The sequence below is a fragment of the Urocampus carinirostris genome, chromosome 1 (genome assembly GCF_059441175.1).
Source record: "Urocampus carinirostris isolate Australia breed hairy pipefish chromosome 1, RoL_Ucar_1.0, whole genome shotgun sequence".
In the NCBI taxonomy this organism is placed as follows: Eukaryota; Metazoa; Chordata; class Actinopteri; order Syngnathiformes; family Syngnathidae; genus Urocampus; species Urocampus carinirostris.
In genome coordinates, this window is record NC_142349.1 from 37,971,191 (window position 1) to 37,991,572 (window position 20,382).

At 37.2% G+C, this 20,382-nt stretch overlaps 1 protein-coding gene across 1 annotated transcript in view; it reads left to right on the forward strand.

Moving 5' to 3' along the window:
• Positions 1–20,382, forward strand: part of LOC148374574 (laminin subunit alpha-3-like) — a 107,768-nt gene that overhangs the window by 2,806 nt on the left and 84,580 nt on the right. Inside the window, exons 3-7 of the mRNA XM_088338082.1 lie at positions 14,632–14,749; positions 17,006–17,124; positions 17,201–17,371; positions 18,994–19,094; positions 19,473–19,588. Of these exons, the coding sequence (XP_088194208.1) occupies positions 14,632–14,749; positions 17,006–17,124; positions 17,201–17,371; positions 18,994–19,094; positions 19,473–19,588 (625 nt within the window). The remainder of the gene's footprint in view (positions 1–14,631; positions 14,750–17,005; positions 17,125–17,200; positions 17,372–18,993; positions 19,095–19,472; positions 19,589–20,382) is intronic.

Sequence of the window (20,382 nt, forward strand, 5' to 3'; positions counted from 1 at the left end):
AAAAAAATCACTGGTCGAGAAATGTGTATTTCTTTTACACCGCGGAATCTCCACTTAAGTCGACGCCGTGTTTGTCTGGCATCCTGCTGCCACACTGTGCCATGTATCACTGGCCCTTGCTTGTACCAGACAGAACAGTGCCATCTAGTTCTCAAATGTTACACATTGGGGCTTTAAGAGTAGCCCATAATTGTTTTTGTTATTATTTTGACTTTCAGGTGGTGTGTTTCTCGTGGCCTGTTATTTTTGTACCTCAGACTCATATAACCATTTATGAATAAATGAATGAATGAAAACTTTTATTTCGAACATTAAAATAAAAACAGGACAAAAACAATGACTCAACAACAAAATAATGTCACTTAACATGTTCGAAAAGGAGTTGTCAGAAGCAGATGTTTATTTTTCCTACCCCTTTATCTTCCCTATTAAATACATTTTACAAATCCTCCTTTCCTATTATGTCTAATATAACAAAATCTTGTGGATAAACTTATTGCATAGGGCGGAAAACAATAATTATAATAATTACTATAATCACATATTTTATACACTATCTTCGCAATACCCATCCCTCAACGTCATAATCCATAGTCCAATCTCCCTCATATCCCATTCTCTTTATCCCTGTATTTCGCCAGTAATGCTTTTTTGTATTTAAATTTAAACACATGGATAGTTGGACATTGTTTGAGCTCATCCTGTAAATTATTCCAAAGTTTGACTCCACACACAGACACACACATATTTTTCCTGGTTGTTCACACCTTTGGGATTTTAAGATTTAGAAATAGGACAAAAAATTCCTTATTTGCGATCTTAATTAAGGAGAACCCAAAGCATGATGTTGGATATATAAATATGGTTCATTTTTTTCTTACATATGAGCTGCCTTTTGCGTTTATATTTCCTCACTTAATGTTAGCAATGACATAATATACTGTAGCTAAATTTAATACAGTTACATCTACATGGACGCGTGTGCAGCCTTTGATGTCGTCTGAATGTAATATATGGTAATCCTTTGTATTCGGGAGTATTACACGGTATTGCGGTGCGCTATAAAGGATGCATCAACTGCTACTACAGACACCTGTCACACAACCTTAAACAATTTAGATGACTACACAAGTGACCTGAAAGAAACTCATCTGCCATTATTGTATTTTAGGAATTTGAAGTCTTTAAAAGCAAATATTGTAAATGTCTGAAATGGAAAAGAAAATAACTTTGAGCAAGATACTCAACCCACTGTTACTCTTTATGATGCGTCAACATATTAGAAATTGACTAGTAAGAGCTTCCAGGACCTTCTTGTTTAGAAACTATAAATGAAGTAGGAAATAACGTCTTGTTATCATTTGGTGCTTTGAAGGATTGGTTTACAACTCTTTTTAGTGATATACCCCTAACCAATGTAAAGCTTTTTAAATTACTTATTTAGGTGGGATAATAATAATGTATTTTTTACAAGAAAATATTTGACTGGTTGACTTGTATCTCAACTGTTTGGAAAAAATAAATAACTATGGAAATAATACCCCCAAAATTATTCTCCATTGCAATAAGTCAAAGCGTGTTTAGAAGGTAGTAAAATAATAAAACTCATACATTTTATCTAAAATATTTTTGTTGTTGGAAGATGAATTTGCTAATTTTGTAGTTCTGAGGTCATGGCTTTGAATACTGCTACCAGCTTTCCTGCTTGTAGTTTGCACGTTCCTCCTGTGCTTGCATGTGTTTCTTCAGGTCACTCCAGTTTCCTCCCACATTCCAAAATCATTCATGTCAGGTTAATTGGCCGGTCCAAATTGTCCCTAGGTGTAAGTGAGCAAGTGAATTGTCTGTCTGTGTGCCCTGCAACTGGCTGGCAACCAGTTCAGAGTGTCCCCTGCCCACTTCCCGAAGATACCTGGGATGGGTTTCAGTACCCCCGTGACCCTACTGAGTATAAGCGGTGCAAATAATGGATGGTCGTAAAACATTTTGTATTGATTAATTTACATTCATACACAACACATTTGAGATTTGAACATACATAAAACAGATTTTTATAACAATAATGAGAAAAAGTACATTTTGCACTATTATGTAGACCCTTAGAAAAGAATGAATATCTGGTTACACACCAAGGTGAATTACTGCTATTTTAAAACATCACAAAGTTCAAAAAACAAACTGCAGTTGGATGCAATTGTTGTGTGATTTTTTTTTGTAGGTATGAATTAATTTGATGAAGCAAAATATATTGTAATCCCTGTATTTTATTATCAAACCTATTTTTGTGCTTCGAGTTAAACATATTCTACAGATCTTGATTAAAACGTTCGTATGTTCATTGATTAAAAAGTTGTGTAAACAAAGCCTTGCCTGAGATATTAGTCCTCTCATTAAAATGTAGTTTATTTTAGAATTAGTTTTTAATATGTCAAGGTTAGATAACTGGAACAAAAATCAATAGTTGCTTTGTGGCTTTTTGTAAAAGAAAATGCACATTCTGAAGTATAATTTACATTGCTGTAAACTATGTGGGCTCCAACAAGCTGAATGAGTTCTGTGGTTCCTTTCATGGCTAACACAGGTGGCTTTTCTATACGGCTGCTAGCAGATAAATAAGATAATAGTGCTGTTGATGTGTGCGCTGCGGTTCAAAGTGTGCTTCTCTTTTATAATCTTTTCCTTTTTTTTTAAACAAATCGTTTCCGCTGATCCTTTGAAAAAATATTTGATGGTCTGTCGAGTGTAAAGAAACCCATAATTTGAGAGGCAAGTATTTCTATTATATATTTTTTGGGGACGGGGTCTCTCAAACAGTATTTCAACTATAAAAGGGTGGTAGGTGAAAATCAAGGTTTAATGGGACTTATTTAATACTGTACTGTGAACAAAATGACGAATGCTTATTTTTGGACAATATCTGAATAAATACTTTGATTATTTAATTGATTATCGTGTGACTACAATATTTTCTAAAAAAGTGTGTTTACCAATTAGCTATTTAAAGGGCTAATTTGACCTTAAAAACAATTTAATCCAATAGATTTCCTAACAACAATATGTTTTATGGGCCACCACAAGTCTAAAAAAGGCATTTTGATAGAAAAATGTGTTTGTAGAGATTAATTTTGAAGTAAAATTAACTTGTTTTCATCTTTCAGGCGCTGGCCGTTTTGAGAATTTGTTGAATGCTTCAGCTATCGTCCCAATAGGGTTTACTTTCTTTCCAGAGAAGAAAAATGATTGGTCATCAGCTGAAGATTAAAAGTTTGTGATGGCATTATTTGTGATGAATCTACTGATTCTCAAAATGGCCGCTTTAGAAATTTATATAAAAATATGTGAATAATGCTACACAACTCATATTCTCAAAAGACAAAATGCTGTGTTTGGACTAGTATTGGGCCCATTTCATATTGTTCATAGGGAATCATTCTGGTTCACTTTCACTTTTAATCCTTTTATTAATAAAAATAGAGTCATTGTTCAGTCACACCTAATAGCCTATTTGGTCTGCTATTATGGTTGTTGTAATTAGTTAGGCCCAGAACGTGTAGTGTTTCTCCCCATAATTTTGCAAATTTGTTGCAAAATATTCCCTGCAGCTGTAGACTGGAGAAATTTAGTCAAAATTGAACCATCTGGCTTGTTTGCTGCAGAGTTGTGACGTCATTGAAGGAATACAACACTTTCAAAATTGCAAATCCGATCAACACAACATGTAAAGCCAGCTCTGAAACAGACAGTGATTATAGTGAACAGCGATTGTATAACGCTTATTTCCTCTTGGAGGTGGGCCATTGTGGCTTTTTTTTGTGTCTGCCGCATGTGTCTTAAATGGTATAATTTTGTCCAGGTAGCCCCCCATAAGCTTTGGGGCTGCCGGGGGCTTTACTGTTTTGTTTGCGCTCATTGTGTTGTTTCGCTGGCTTGCCTGCCGTTGGCGCGGGTTTTGCTGTGTCCCTTGATTTATTCCAGGGCTCCTTTGCGTCTGTTGCCCTAGCCATTGCTGCTTTTCATTGTTGGTGTCGGTTAGCCTGGCTGCTTACTGCGTGTTTTATGGTCGGCTGTTTTCCCGCCCTCCAACTACGGCACTGCGCAAAGGCATTCTCAACAAAGACTATCATAACTTGGCTCTAAATCCTCGTAACCTCTTTGACGATTGAACACATAGACCAATATAGTGACTGGCTCGCAAGACTGTCGGTGTTCTTCTGATGAGGTCACTGCTCGGGTTGTAAAAGACAAGACATGATGTCTTCAAATTTCATTATCAAAAAATAATTGGGATATACTGATGAAATTGATATATAGTTTGTGCAAAAAACATGTAAACATTTTTAAGAATTTTAGAATACCTTGAACCACGATTCTCAACATCAAAATACAAATTTATTTTTGCTGACTTGTCATGGTGCAACAATCTGCAACCATCAGTCAGGCTATTTTGCTGTATACAGAGACGGCATGCATCACGCATGCATCACGCAGTCACTCCATTTTTCAAAGGAATATATTTCAGGAGTGCCAAATGTGAGTCTGTTGGACTGCGTTGAGCTTCTGAGGCAGACATAGCAGGCTTTACTGCTGCTTGTGGTCCATCCGATAAGCCGGAGATTATTCTAAGATGTGCTTCTGAAGGGCTGTTGGACTTAAGTGATCTCAATTGCAATTGCAAAAAGTGATGCTTTTTTTCAAGGGTTTTAAAATAAATATTTAGAATTCCTCAATATCTTACAGGTTTTGAAATATAAGCCATTTTAGCAGTTTTGTTACTATTTAGCAATGCCGCTAGCTATTGCCACATGCCATTGCTATAAGCTGTTATTAATCAATAGTTACTTTCGCCATCAACTTGTACAATTTAACAAAAACAATTACAAGATAAAATATAAATGGGCACAGCTCCTTAGCTACTGTATAATGTAGACACATCTTTTGGTAACTATGGTGTCGTGTTTTCTTATCCTATCTAATGATGTAAAGCGCTGTACCAAGCCTGGGCAGAATGTCAACGTTAGCAGTAATTGTGGCCTATTACAATTTTCATCTCTTTTAAATAATAAACCCTACTTAATTAAAGATATGTTTACTTTATGTAAAAAAAATAAAAATACAAAAATAATAAATGGTTTTGAATCAGTCCCACTTATCACTGGACATTTTTTGGACATCGGATTTGGGAATAAATCTGCTGTGCTTACTTTCAACATAATTTATGTAATAAAATAGACAACTGAAATTGGGTTGTGTCCAGCCCATCCAAATTAGTTAAGAAAGCGTTGATGTTTTTACATTGGCCACCCCAAAGTCATGTAAAACAAAAATTCAACGCTTTAAAATTGATGTTATTTTATTCCACTTGTCGATGAAATACTTTTACATGTAGTTTTACGTTTTTGCTGAGTGAGTTTTAACACAAACCTCACTCAGTTATTGTGCAAAAAAATTGCCACTTATAAGTTGAGCCTAACTTGCTTAAATGCAACGATTCATTGGTCCGTAACTGTAATAATAATAACAATTGGGACAACACTCAAATTCAAGTCTTTCCACCCACAATTTTACTGTTCAGCCAATTTTCAAATTGTTGATTTTCAAAAGGACAAATTGATTTGATGTGTTGCCCTTCTCTGCTTTAGAGGTTGAAAGTTAAACTCTAACTTTGACACCCTGACTTTTAATCTGTTGTCATAAATGTTTGCCAGTGAATTAATGGAGACCCCGTTGCAATTTTTGGGGTATTTAATCATGATATCAGCTTTGTGGTGAGAGTGGTACTGAATTTCTGAAAGTCTTATAGGTATTAAATTGATTCCTAATTGAAATTGGACTCTTGGTTTTGAAGCATAAATTTAGCATAAAGTGATGTTGCTGACAAGTATTGTATGTTTTTTTGCTAGAAACAGCTTGTCCTCGACCCCTAACTTAAAATTCCGCTGCTTACCATGTTTTGGTTTTGTTGCTTTAATTGGTCTGCATTGCAGACTATATACGTTGCTGATCATTAAGGGTTTCCCTTTTTGTCCTCTCCCAGCAGGCGATGATGTGGAGTGTGCTTGTTTTTCAGTCGGTGTAAAAAGGGAGGTCGATTAGGTTCAGGTACAGGGAATGGCTTTGGCACAGCTGAGTGATCTGCTTTCAAGAATGCAATTTTAGGAGAATTCCCTCGGAAGCTAATCCCTTCAGTCAGGGCTCCACTTCACACCAAAGTTGCTGTGAATGTCGTATTTGCTGCCATTGCCCTCTTTGTGTCCTCCTGGGCTTTATTGTGTGACGTCCTTTCTGCGCTTGCAAGCTTTTACAAAGGTTTGCCCGCTGCCTAAAGCTTTGCTAAAAATTAACTAAAGTAAACAAATTTGGCGGCTATTTTGGGGTCGAGCGCTTCAACTACCAGGATATGGACGGACACTATAATAGTTATATTTATTATCTTCGTGCCTAAAATTGTAAATGGTGTGAAACGTATACGAAGTAAATAACTACTCTAAAGCCTTCAAGTTATAGATACAATGCAAGATTAATATATATATATATATATATATATATATATATATATATATATATAATATATATATATATATATATATATATATATATATATATATATATATATATATATATATATATATATATATACAACATGTTATGTTATTACTATTTTGTTACTATGTTGTTACCAGGTTAATTAATGGAAGTAGGGTTAAATAGACCTGGGCACCACGTTGGAAACCTCTGGTCTAAAACAATCCCCAAACCTTTTTATCTTAAAAGTGTTTTTGAACTGCACAGCAAAACAATTTTGAGTACGCGAAGGAAACGTTGACAAATATATAAACCACTTTTGACGATGCAGACTTTTGGGGTGTATTGTATACAGTGCAGCTGGCTCAATCCATTGGTTACTAAAGGGGCCCTATTGCTCTGTTGACGTAAGCGACCATCTTTAGAATAGCTTCCTCGGGCGCCAGGCCAATGTGGCAGATATTTACTACAGCCGATGGGAGGCTGGGAAAATGCATTACTGGCAACTGTTGGCCCAGACGTCTCTATAAATCTGCCGCTCCATTGTGGTAAAGTGTGTGAGTTAATTTAAAATCCAAGCATCTTTTTTCCTCCCCAGTAAATCCATTGTTATGCCTGTCATTTTTTGTTGTTGCTCCAAGAAATTATTTAAAACCCAACAGATGGATATAGGTTGATTATAGACTTTAAAAATAAAAGCAATGCAAAACTGACAAAGTATATTCACGTCATTCCCATCCAAACTGGTGCTACGAGACAATGCGCAACAACACTGTGATATGAATCCAGTGTTGTTTTTTTCCAGGATTCCAAGCACAGCTTTTGCCAAATGCCTAATTCCTCCATGGAGTCATGGAGAAAAATACACCAGACTAGTGGGCTCCCCGTACTCGGCTTTACACCTGTCACACGCACACTCAAACAGTTGCACTCATGTATTGTTGCAGCAGGCCTCCGACGGGCCTGATCCATTGTGACAGAAGGTGATGCTTCCTCTTCTTTGGCTGGCATTTCTTACTCACAGGACTTGTTCATGTCAGAATGTAGACTGTCCTCTGACTTCTTTTCTGGACTTTCGTAGATTTCTTTTCTGGTGAGCGTAAAGTGTGGAAAAATAATGCCAGTAGAATTCACCTGTTATCTGACTTATTTCCAGTTTATTTTGCTCAATAAAACACACTGACTTGTGGTTTTTATGTGCAAGCCAAAGAGTTCAGAAAATCATTGGCACCCAAGTACTGTTAAGGTACCGTAGGTTTCATAGCTTAATTCTAGAACAAAAATAATAAAAGTAGTAGAAAACTTTTCTGTCAGCTCAATAATTACACATGTAGGTCAATCCATTGAGGCCAAAAACAAAACCAAACAAGGTGAATCTACAATCAGTTGTAATGCTGCATGCATATTCGCTAAGCTCCCAGAGAAGGTGGCATTAATCCAGAGAAAATTTGCTTTAAATTCAGTTTGAAAACCTTTGTTTTCTTTATCATTTTTAGTAATGTAACTTTTTCAATAATATCAAATTTTAAAACATTTAATAAGTATTCTTTTCCACTCTAAAATGGTCTGCTGAAGAGGTAAGATCTTAAGATCTGACCTAATCAATGTAAACCAAAGCAACATGGATACTAAACTAAATAAAAAGAAGGCATTTGATGGGTCGTCATTGTTCTTCTGTGTCTTTCATTGTTTCTCCTTCTAAAAGTCCGTCACTGGATTTCTAATGCTGCTGTGGTTTATGGCCCAATTTTCAACCTGTCAAAATGATGGAAAGCCCTAAAATGATCCCGTAGTATGAAAAAATTCATCAATGGTGGAAAACTGTCGAGCAATGTGTTCAGACACAGAAATACAAAAGTTATAAATGTTTATACAGTCTTGTTTAACTTAGCTCTTGTTAAAAATTTGTTATCATGAATCACTTCACTTCCTCCCGGGTCCTCACAAATAAAATGTGAAATTTTGGGTTTGCTGCAGGCTCGGTTCTGCAAATTAAGTCAAGCTCTGGTTGGTATTTAATAACCGCGGGCCTGGGTCAGGTCAGGCTGGATCTATTCAGCCCCGATATTTCACCGATATTGTACCAAATTTTAGCTCACTAATATCTGATACTGATTTTGTCTGATACAATATCAGCTGTAAATATACACGCTGTTGTTAGATGTTTTTTTTTCTCTTTTAAATCAATCCTAGTTTCATTTCTGGTTAATATTCATAACATGAATATAGGTCCAGCTTCATTTTAAGTTATCCATGGCGAGAAAGCTAGATAAATCTATTTCTTTTCTCGAATGGTTGTTTTGATCATTGATTTTTTGCATGCTAGATTCAGACACAGCGGGAGAAAGGAGCAAGAGCCAAAACAGGAATTGACTGCCTGTATGCAAACACGATTTCTGAGATTTTAAAATCGAATTTTTTTTTTTTGTTTTTTTTCGATAATTGACCAATACCAATATCGGATCAGGACAACCCCAGATTTTACTTTAAATGTCTGTGATCAAAACCAGCATGAACAGTGGATGTAGAGTATAAATGAGCAGAGGCTAGTGGTTTCAGCTGGAACACTTCTTTATTTTTTTTATTTTTTTTTTTTCAATAGTGCAACACTGTTTAAAAGAAAAAAACGCATTTGAAAGTCGCCTGGATCATGGCTTCTCAAGCAGCAAAAACTCATACAGTGATATCTTTGCACCTTAAATAGGAGAAACACCACAGGTATAAATTGTAGCGTGTTAACTTTGGCTTAAATCCTTCAACTAACTAAATCAGTACAAACAAACTAAATAAAAAGTAACCAACCCAATATTATTTTCCTACGTTCATCAATTTGACTATGCAATTATTTTAATCTGTCAAAATGAGAGCCAAGTGTTAGGATTCAAACTTAGACCTTCAGATTGTGGTCGATCTAATGAACAGAAAGCAAGTTACACATTACTGTTTCCTCATGTGGGCAATCTATCAGCAGCTAAAGTTGCCCCAAGGTCATGAAACGGTCAGACATGCTTGTAAACAGAAACATTCAGAAGTGGCTCAGCCCCTTTTTTCTGTAAATGATGCCAGTAGGTTTAACATGTCTGAGGCTGTTCATGGGTGTCAAAATAGGTCAGGTGATCAGTTGTGACATGTATGGACGGTTTGTCGTCCGAGTGCATATCCTGTTTCTGACCTTGCATTTATGTCATAGCAGCCCACATACATCATTACAAGCAACAACAACCTTTGACCTCTTGTCACATCAAAAAATGGTCAACATTTTATCTTCTTTGCAAGTGTAAATGGCTGTGACGAACACTGATCTGCTGTCAAAACATTCTCTCTGTGCTTGCCTCCTCACAACCAAAGTGTATATTTGTGAGTGCGTGTTTTCATTTCTGAATTACTAAGCGCCGACAGCTCGCAGCCAATTTGTGTCCTGTGATAAATGAGCACCCTGAGGTGTTAAGTGCGGTGGGCCAGCCGATCCGTACGTGTCTTTCTGACCTCCAAATTAACTCTTAAAAAGTAATTTAACTAGAAAAGAAAAACTCATGCTTAATCAAATATATAACAAAGGCGTGTCAGGTGGTGAAAATAGGGATTCACATTCGGTATAAAAACGTTCAGTCAGCTGTTAGTGTTAATCACAGAACTCTGAATGAGTGGTGGCAATTTTTCAAACGTGCTTCTCAGAATAGTGACAAAAAAGGCCTTTTCAAATGACGTGTGACGGCTGAGATTAGCTGTCACCAGGAAATACTGTACCTCAGTCCAAAAATATAACACTGGTTACTACAACACAGCATAGCAAAGAACAATAATATATAATGACATCATTGAATTTGTTGGACTCTGGGTCAGCCATATTCTATGGGTGGGGTCATTACACTATTATTATTGTTTTACTGCCTTCGTCAAGCGCAATGTGCCAGTAAGAAATTATAAGATAATTTCCATAGAATTTTATTGAGAGGAATAAATATAATACAAAGCAGCAAAATCCGGTTTATCTTGTGGACTCATCGGTGCAGTCAAGAGTTCAGAGCCAGCCAAAATGTCAGACTCTAAGATATCACTCAAGTACTCAACCGTTCAGCAACCACATATACCAACATTTAGTATTGTTATTATTATTTTTTTATTAATGTGATTTTGCCACACCAAAATTTATAGCAAATTATAAAAAAATTAATTCCCAATATTGCATTAGATTGTATGACTGTATGATATCTAACTTGAACCACTAGGTTGTGGTGGAATTGTGAAATATTGGGTATGTTTACATACAGTGAATAGTTAGATTCAGATCAGAATTCAGGTTTTGGATTTACATGATGTGTAGAGAGTGACACGGTGGCTGGGTAGTTAACGCGCAGCCGCACGATGGAGAGGTTCGGGGTTCAAGTCCAGCCTACCGCAGCTTTCCCGTTTGGAGTTTGCATGTTCTCCCCGCGCCTGTGTGGGTTTCTGGTGCAGATAATGGATGGATGATGGGTAGAGGTACATTTGCCGCGTTTTTGCTATAGTGTCAAAAATGAAATGAAAATGTCCCAAAAAAAATGACACATTCAAGTGAGGGTTGTTAGTAGATTACCCAGAATTGGCTTTTCTTATTTATTTCTGTACCACAAGACAAAAGTTCTTGCGGCAACAAAGAATAAAAAAATACCCGAAGAACATATCAACCATGCTTATAAGGCATTGTATAAGCCAAATGGGTACATAAATCAGTATTGTATTTGTTAACAAAGTAACCCAACTCTCCCATTCGGACTATAACCAGTCCGAATAAGGGCATATTGCCTTGCCCTACAAACCCTGCATACCAAGAAGAATCTGATTAATCAAATAATACCATGCATTTAAACATACTGATGGTAAAATTTACGTGTGGGTGGCTGGGCCCGACCTGTGGCCAACAGCAGTTGCAACGTGACTGTTTATTCTATTGTTCTTGTTTTCAATGGACAATAAGGTAAATGCTTGACTATACATGTTTTTTTCCTGCATTTCAACTAAATGTAAAGTGTTGTGGCTGATTAACTACAGATTTCAATGATAAAAAACTTTTTTCATAATGGGCTTACATAAATGTTACATGCTACCCTCGCTCAAAAAAAGAAAAGGAAAAGATGAACCCGAACAGCGAATCTTAGTATTTGGTAGTTTTGTTTAATACCAACAGAATCTTAAAATCACATTTTAAGATGAAAGGGAGCCAATGCAGGGTAGCTAAAATCGGAGTAATTTGATCAAATTTACTTGTCTGCAACATTTTTTACCATCTGCAGGCTCTTGATGCTGGACTTCAGGAGACCAGAGGGTAGTACATTACAGTAATCGAGACGGGGGTAACAAACGCATGGATTATAATCTCAGCATCAGACTGGGACAGCATGGAAAAAACCTGTTCTAGTATTATTCTTAACGTTTAACTGGAAGGATTGATTAGGGTCAAATATGACAACTACATTTTTTACCGAGTCACTTTGGTGGAAATTATATTTGTCAATATTCAGAGCAGTACTGTACATTGTATACAGTATATGTATTTTTGTGTGTGATGGTTCTCTTTAGAACAACTATCAAATATTTAATAACTAACTTTTATGGAAGACCTTCTATTTTAATTGAACCGTAGGTTTCTATAATGATTCATTTTTTTGCATCTCCAGACATATTTGTTTTTTGTTTGTTTGTTAGTTTGTTTTTGGTACGTTATGGCGGTTTTAAAATTTTGAGTTGCCAACCCCTGACTTAGTGGGTAGATCAATTTCTTAGCCCATTTGGGTTATTTTAAACCCTCATGTTTTAGGGTAAGTGAGGTAACACCTTTTTAGTGCCATTTTTTCTAAACTCAGGACTGTCACTCACCCAAATCAGGAAAACCCCTGTGGTCTCCTTTCATGTTGGGTGTGTCAAGCTAATCAGAGAAAACCTCCGCTAATGCAACAGGATGGGCAAACAGCGGAACAAAGACAAACAACAGAGCTGAAAATAGATCCCAAAGTTTTGCGGGGGAGCTACCCGCCACGATCAGTAAAAAGACTGCCAGCAAGTCAGGGTAGTCAGAGACGTGCCGGCTGGCACATGAACCCGACTGAAATTCCGCTCATAGCGCCAAATTCCCTCCGCGTGCAGCCAAGCATGCCGGCCCGTCGAGGAACATATCACTAGTCGTAACTCACACTGGTGAAAATCTTCTCTCCCGTGTGATGGATACACAATAGATTAAGATGTTAACTATAAGTCAGGCTCCAGCGTCTCAAGAGTGTCTTTTAATGAATGGGGTTGTCTTTAAGTTCTACTGCATTAGGGTGCCACACAGCTTATGTGCCCAACCTTAAAAAAAACTTAAAAATTGGCTCTGTGCAGAGAGGTCTTTCAGGATACGACCATCCCTTATGTGACTTGGCCTGCTTTCAGGTTTGTCTCTGCGACTCCTCAGCCAGTTTAAACACACAATTAAACAAACCTGGACCCTACTTGTTGTTTGAAGTAGATGTGATACTCAGACAAACATGGAAACATCAAGCAATTAATGAGCACATCAATTCAGCTTGAAATGGTTCCAGGCAAATGGAATCGATGGGTATGTTCACATGCAAGGTGTAGTTGGATTGAAAACAATTTGGAACAATCACTAATTGATGACAAGTTACCATACAGTATAATGGTGTTTGGGAATAACCTGATTTGAAGCAGAACAAACGTCATTACGCAGATTAATGTGTCCACATTGAACCTTATACATTAAATAAAGGATGATTTTATTCAAGTCCCCTACCACAATCAATGTAATACCTTAGTTTCCTCCTTGATTCGTTGCAATGCTTGGAGGGTGAGGGCAGTGTGATTTCTCCGTTGCACTGTTAGGCCCTTGTGCTGTGCTTCCAATTATCATATTTTACGGCTTCCTCCCACATTTCAACATGCATTTCAGGTTACTTGGCTGGTCCAAATGGATAAAAATAACTAAAATGGTCTGTGGTTTGCAATGGTCTGTGGTCTGTGCAGCCCTTTGAGACTCTTTGTGATTAAGGGCTATACAAATAAACATGACTTGACTTGACTTAAACATGACTTCATCCTGGGACCTATCAGGATCAGCTTGATGTTGAAGAATCACATTAAGTACTTGAAAGATCCCTCATTTTTAGGAACTTTATGGACTTGACGCATGTTTTCCGGGAGGATTAGTAGGAAAATGGAATTCCTGTCATTCTTTTCTAAAACTGCTAACTTCAAAAGGAAAACTTATTTTACTGTCATTATTTATTTGTGCTGGTATATCTTACTCATCTGACCGTTTGTAACATGAAATGAAATGTGTATTTTTCATACAAACAAAGAGGATGTTTGCAGTGTGCAATCAATTTGATATTTTGGGTAAAGCATTTCACAGATGTGTTAAGACAACTTTGAAGTCTTTAAAGTGTGGAAAAGGGATAGTTTTCTTTGAAAAGAAACAAAATCCTTCCTACTGTTTTTTTTTTTCATTCAAGCACAAATAGAATTTAGACGAGTGTAGGCCTGCCACGAATGCATCAAAGGGAATACTCTATACACATTATATCTAAACAGAAGAGCACATAATATTCCTGCTTTGCTTTTCCTCAATCACTTTAATCTCAAATATTTCAGAAAGTACAGCCTGATTGTGCCTCCACTATTGACAAGTTAAATATTTCCATAGGATCTTTTCCAAGTGTTGACGTACCAAATAATCTTCTGTCCTTTGGATGTGCTCCAGCTGCTGGTCAAGTATAGGTACAGCTTTCCAATCATGGTTCAAAGACACACACAACCCGTGCCAGACTATGACAGAGAGATCCTCCAATTACTTGTTCATTGTGTCAAGCTGATGTCACGCTGCAGACAAAATGGAAAGCTGCGCTTTGCCAGAAACAATCACTGACAATGTTCCCCCCTTGCACGCTTTTGATGTGCCAGGGCGATAAAGTTGTCAGGCAGCAGGTAATGTGGGTTGAGTTTTGCTTGTTTTCGGACTCTTCAAAGACACTTTGACCATTGTTTTTCCTCATGTTGGTTAGAAGAAACTGCAAAAGAAAGTCATACAATTCACAATTTGTAATCATGTTCCCTTTCCATTCCTTTGGTTTTTAGCTGTTTCATGTCGCTTACATCATCATAAAGTTTGCCAATTCCCCTCGACCCGACTTGTGGGTGTTGGAACGTTCAGTGGATAACGGGAAGACCTTCAGCCCCTGGCAGTATTTTGCACGTAAGTTTAAAATCTGAAAGCTGATGATAAAACCCATAGGCGCTTTATGTTTACCGTAATTAACGTGCACTCTTGCATTACGCGCTCCCCTAATTCTTTTTGAGAAATCGATACAACATTTTGTTTAATAGCTCTAACTAAGTATTTTGGTAACAAACGTTATTCCGTGAACTATTGGACCCCGGGAGTGAGAGTGGCATTTCTTAACCACTAGACCATTGTGGTTAAACCCTGGAGATCAACATTAAGGAAGTACTTATGAAAATTGCAACAATTTTGAAATAATACCATCTTCACTGTTCCACGGTAAAATTACACCTTATTCTGTCTATATCATGGTACTACAACATTTTTTTTCACAAAATGACTACAGGCATTTTACACAAAAAAAATATATTTTTCAGAAAACCCACTGAACAAAATTAGAGAACAACAATGATTTTGTCATGGAAAACAAATTCTGAAGGAAACATTCTGAAGGTTTACAGCCGTCAGCAATTATAAGTGTACAGGCCTCTGCTGTAAAGGGATTCAGCATATCTGCAGTCACAGGATTGCACTCGTCCCTCATACACCTCTTGTGTGATTTTGGTCCAGTCTTATTCCAGCCTCCTCCACAGTTCGGTGATTGTAGTGGGTTTCTTGACCATAATCTTGTCACCAAGGATGTTCCAGAGGTTCTTTATTGGTTTAAGATCAGGACTCGGGGCAGGCCATGCCATTAATTCATTGTTTTCACCTTCAAGGAAATTCTTTACCTGTTTTGCTGTGTGCTGCCTTTCATCTGGAGGGACGAAAGCATGACTAACTTAGGTGCCGAGGTGCCTAACTTGTTTGGGTGTTTGGGCATTTGGGTTGGCCATGGTCCAGAAATGTTTGTGTTGTGCTTGCTATTTTTTTCCCTTTTTTATTTTCTTTGTTATTGTATGTGTTTGTCTTGCTGTCAGTCACCCCTCTTGAAGGATATGACCAAGGTATATAGATAGAGAGATAGTTTTACTTTGTGACATGGAGCATTGTCCTGCATGAAGACTGCAGGCCGCTTGGGTGATGAACGCAAGAAAGGAACCATATGCTGTTAAAGAAGGTTCTGATACATATTTGCATTCACTTCACCATGTAGCTGTCCAAGAAAACATTCCCCAAACCATGACATTTACTCCTCCACCTTCACTGACAGTTTTACACACTTTGGTGAAAGACTAAACCCAATGCGTCGACGAAGATAACGGTTCTCATCAGATCCAAATCAATTAAATTTGCTTTCATCACTATGGTTAACTCTGGACCAGTTCTATTCTGTCCATACAACATGCTCCTAAGCAAAGCTCAGACTAGCTTTTTGATTTATTTTACCTATCATATGGGCCTTTATTCCAAATTATCTTAAAACGGTAAGACACTGTATGGCAAGACAGATCCTTACCATGTTCAGCAGTTAACTGGCCAGCAATTCTATCTGCAGTATGGAAACGATTAACCAATGACTTTCTCTGCAGTCACCTGTCCTCTCTTGTATTTGTCTTCTGTGCACAACCAGCCTTTTGGAGAATTTAAATTAGTTTGAAGTTTTTGTAAAGATTCAATATTCTTAAAATCACAGATTTGGAACGATCAATTTGTTTTGCTGTGGCTGATAGGATCATCCCTTTCGTTTTGATCTGAACAACCTGCTGCCGGAGGCTTTCCATTACTTTAGAATGGCCCACCATATTGCAAAGTCAATGAAACTGGCAGTTAGAATGCCAGTTAAATAGGAGTTAAGAAATTTTGCTAAATTAGCATCATTAGGTGGGAGTCACCTAAAAATGTTCGCTAATTTTGACCAATGCATTTTTAGCAAAAAAACCAACTGTTTTTTGTTAAAATGTCTTATCCATTTTGTGAAAAAGTAGCATGGTATAGACACAACAGAATGTCCTTAAACTGTTATGCAGTGAAGATGGCATTTTTCAGAATTATTCAATTGTTTGTAATTTGTTCTACAGGTATAATGTTGAACTCCAGTGGATATGATTTAGGAATAGGCATTCGATTTCATGTCATGGTCACACTTTTCTTATCCACGTTATCCACAAATAAATGCTGTATATTAACCACTTTTCCAATAAGTGAACTTGTGATTAGTTTATCAAATTGTGAAATTGCTATACCCTATTTAAGGCAATATTCCACTGTGTTTTAGGGGATAAAAATATAAATGTATTATCTTTTTAAATGAATTGTGCAAACATAAGCTTGTTGGCCTGGATGCAGATTCACAGCATGAGTGCATCGAAAGATTTGGAAAACATCCAAATGCTCGACTTGTTAATGACGACGATCAGCTCTGCACTACAGAATATTCTCGAATTGTCCCTTTGGAAAACGGAGAGGTAAAAAGTTATCCCACTAAATTAAAAAAAGGGGTGAAAATTATCTGAAAAACGTAAATATCCTTGTGATGTCCAGATTGTGGTATCTTTGATCAATGGTCGGCCCAGCTCGAGAGACTTCACCCGATCACCGCGGCTGCAGGACTTCACCAGGGCCACTAACGTGCGCCTGCAGTTCCTGCGCACCAACACGCTTTTGGGCCACCTCATCTCCAAGGCTCAGAGAGACCCAACCGTCACGCGCAGGGTGAGACCCCTTTTTTATCAACAGAATCGGTGACGCAATCCTGGAAGCATTTACTAACATGTCGATCTATAATGTTGGAATCAATTTGTGATCACAGCTGCCCCAATGTATTCGACAAAGTCATACTGCAAGTAAAAATACAGTAATGATGACATAAAATCGAATTTTTACTCATGTCAACTCTTATTTCATAAGAACGATACATATCAATGGAATATTAAGTTAAAAACAAAGGAAAAAACAAGTAGAAAATATGAAAACAATTCTTAAAACGAGAAAAATTATTTGCCAATCAGATCATTTTTGGTGGGAAAGTATTGGTGAAATGAAAGAAAAGGTTGTGGTTTTTTATTGACACCACTTGTTCAGAGACATTTTTTCCAATCAAATAAGAAAAAAACCCAAACAAAACATGTTTTTCATTGGGCAGCGTGTGCGGCACAGTTCTGAGGTCATGGGATCCAACCTTCCTGTGTGGAATTCGCATGTTCTCCCCATGCTTGGCTTTCTTCCGGGCACGCCGGTTTCCTCCCAAATTCCAAAAACATGCATATCAGGTGCAGATAATAGATGGATGGATGTTTTTTGTTAAAAAATCGTTTTCGTTCATATAATTTTGCTATTTTTTTCTTGTTTTTCTAAAAAGACTATATATAAATAAGTGAGTATAAAGTTAAGAAAAAGTAAACCAAAGTAAATTATGGTGAAATAGGGAAAGAAATATCTGCCAGTGGGAAAACATTTAAATGGGTAGAACAGAAGCCAGTAATGTGAATCAATTTTTTTCACAATTTGCCCCTTTTCTGAATTCTATGGTTTTTTGGATATTCATCCCTCACAAATTTTTCATGCAGTTTTGAAATATCGAGTCAATTTATTAAGGCACAAAAAAAATCTAGGCCTATCTGGCCCAACGTGAATAAGTAATTGCCCGCCCTTGTTAAATCACAAACCAACTAACTGACTAACCACAGGCCTTACCCAGAATTGATTGCAATCAAGTAATCACTTCAGTTTAATCTGTTAGATAAAGTGAAGTAGGCTACAACATCTCAAAAACACAATTGACATGCTGTGATTCAAAGAAATTCCAGAACAAATTGGAAAAAAATGATTAAAATCTATCAGTCCAAAAAAGGTCACAAAGCCATTTCCAAGGCTGTAGGGCTTCAGTGAACCACTGTCAGAGTTATTATCCACAAATTGAGAAAACTGGGAACAGTGGTAAACCTTCAACGAACTAAGAATACTCCAAGAGTGCGACTACGGCTCACCCAAGAAGTTACAAAAGATAGTTGAAAAACAAGCCAAAGAACTGTAGGATTCGCTGACCTCAGTTAAGGTCAGTGTTCATGTCCACTATAAGAAAAGCACTCGTCAATAATGACTCTGTTTCAGGAAGCTCAAAGTAAATAGAGTTTGAGACCCCAGAGTGAAAGGCAAATTATAATCATAAACTTCCTGAATGTTGCCACATGACATTGAAGGGAGTTTGTTTTGACAGGTTTTTATAATTAAATGAGTCATCCCACAAAACTGTCCTTGGTAGTAGGGAGGGATTATTTCCTGTTACCAAGATACCGTGCCAAATTCTTCTAATATGGATTCTTTTGTTTGTTTAGTACTACTACAGTATCAAAGACATCAGCATTGGCGGTCGCTGCGTGTGTCACGGCCACGCTCAGGTGTGCGGGCCATCTCGAAACCACGAAAACCCAAACAAGTAAGTGATTCTTTAGAAAAATAATAAATAAATCAATCTATCCTCCCTTTGCTTCTCATTTAGGTCAAACGTTAACTTTTTACCATCATCTGCGTTTATTTATTAACTGAAATCTCATTTTACCTCATGTGCTTGGTTGTGGAATTTGCAATTGTGAAAGACTTGATTCTGAGAGTTGACTTTGTAAACAAACGCTGTCCTGCTCCGTAAAAGTGATACTTTAGTTAACAAAGAAGGTCTCTGTCTGCAGAAAAGATTAATGCACATTAGTTTTTGCATGACTTTAGTTAGTGTAATAAAAGCCAAAACACATAGATTGGTGAAATTGATATTGTATTTATATGGTGCTGCTGGTTTGCTCGTGTGTTCTATCTTCAGGCTTCTGTGTGAGTGTCGCCACAACACCTGCGGCGAGTCCTGTGAGCGCTGCTGTCCGGGTTTCGGCCAAAAGCAGTGGCGCGCCGCCACTGTCGACAGTGCCAACGAGTGTCAGCGTAAGTCACCAATTTCAAAGTCAAGCTTTGAGGAAATTGTTGGAGCAGTGAAGTATCGACCTTAAGACAATAGTATCATTCCGATCCAAGTACTTGCTTAGTATTGATAATATTGATATTTGGATCGATCCTCCCACCTTTATCATACACCATGAATAGTTGTGTTGTTGTTTTATAGACTTTAAGAAAGTGTTGTTTTTGGTCAATATATTTTTGGAGTCTATTTTATTGTATATCAATTCAATTATATTTGAAAAAAATATTTAGTTTACTGAATGATGGATTTATTTTTATTATTTTTTTCCAATTACTGTAAGTAAATTTAGCCAAAATTAGAAATTATAGGCTACAGATGGTGCCTGAATAATAGTAGATAATTTCATTTAATGTTTATGTTACAAGGAACTTTATATAAAACAAATTTGTCTTTTTTGCTTGTTGATAGTTAGTTTACTGATGGAATCATGCTTTATTTATCTGATCAATGACACGCGGATTCAAATACGTTGCGAAAACTAGACGCCACTCTTAAAGCACCCACTGTAGCTGGCTGTGTTTGCTGACTACCACTGATCAACCAGAGAACAGTGAGGAGACCCATCCCTATGTTCTTCTTTTTCCCTGCCTTATCCCTGAGTAATCAGCAGTTGGCCCCATACACACGTGCAACTGTGTAGAGTAAATCATGCGATGACAGTTCTACCTAGCCGATGTGTCGCAACACCTGTCGTTGGGAGTCATCAGGTGACCAAACCCCCCAATTCCAACCTCTAACACCATTCGCCAAGCAGGGA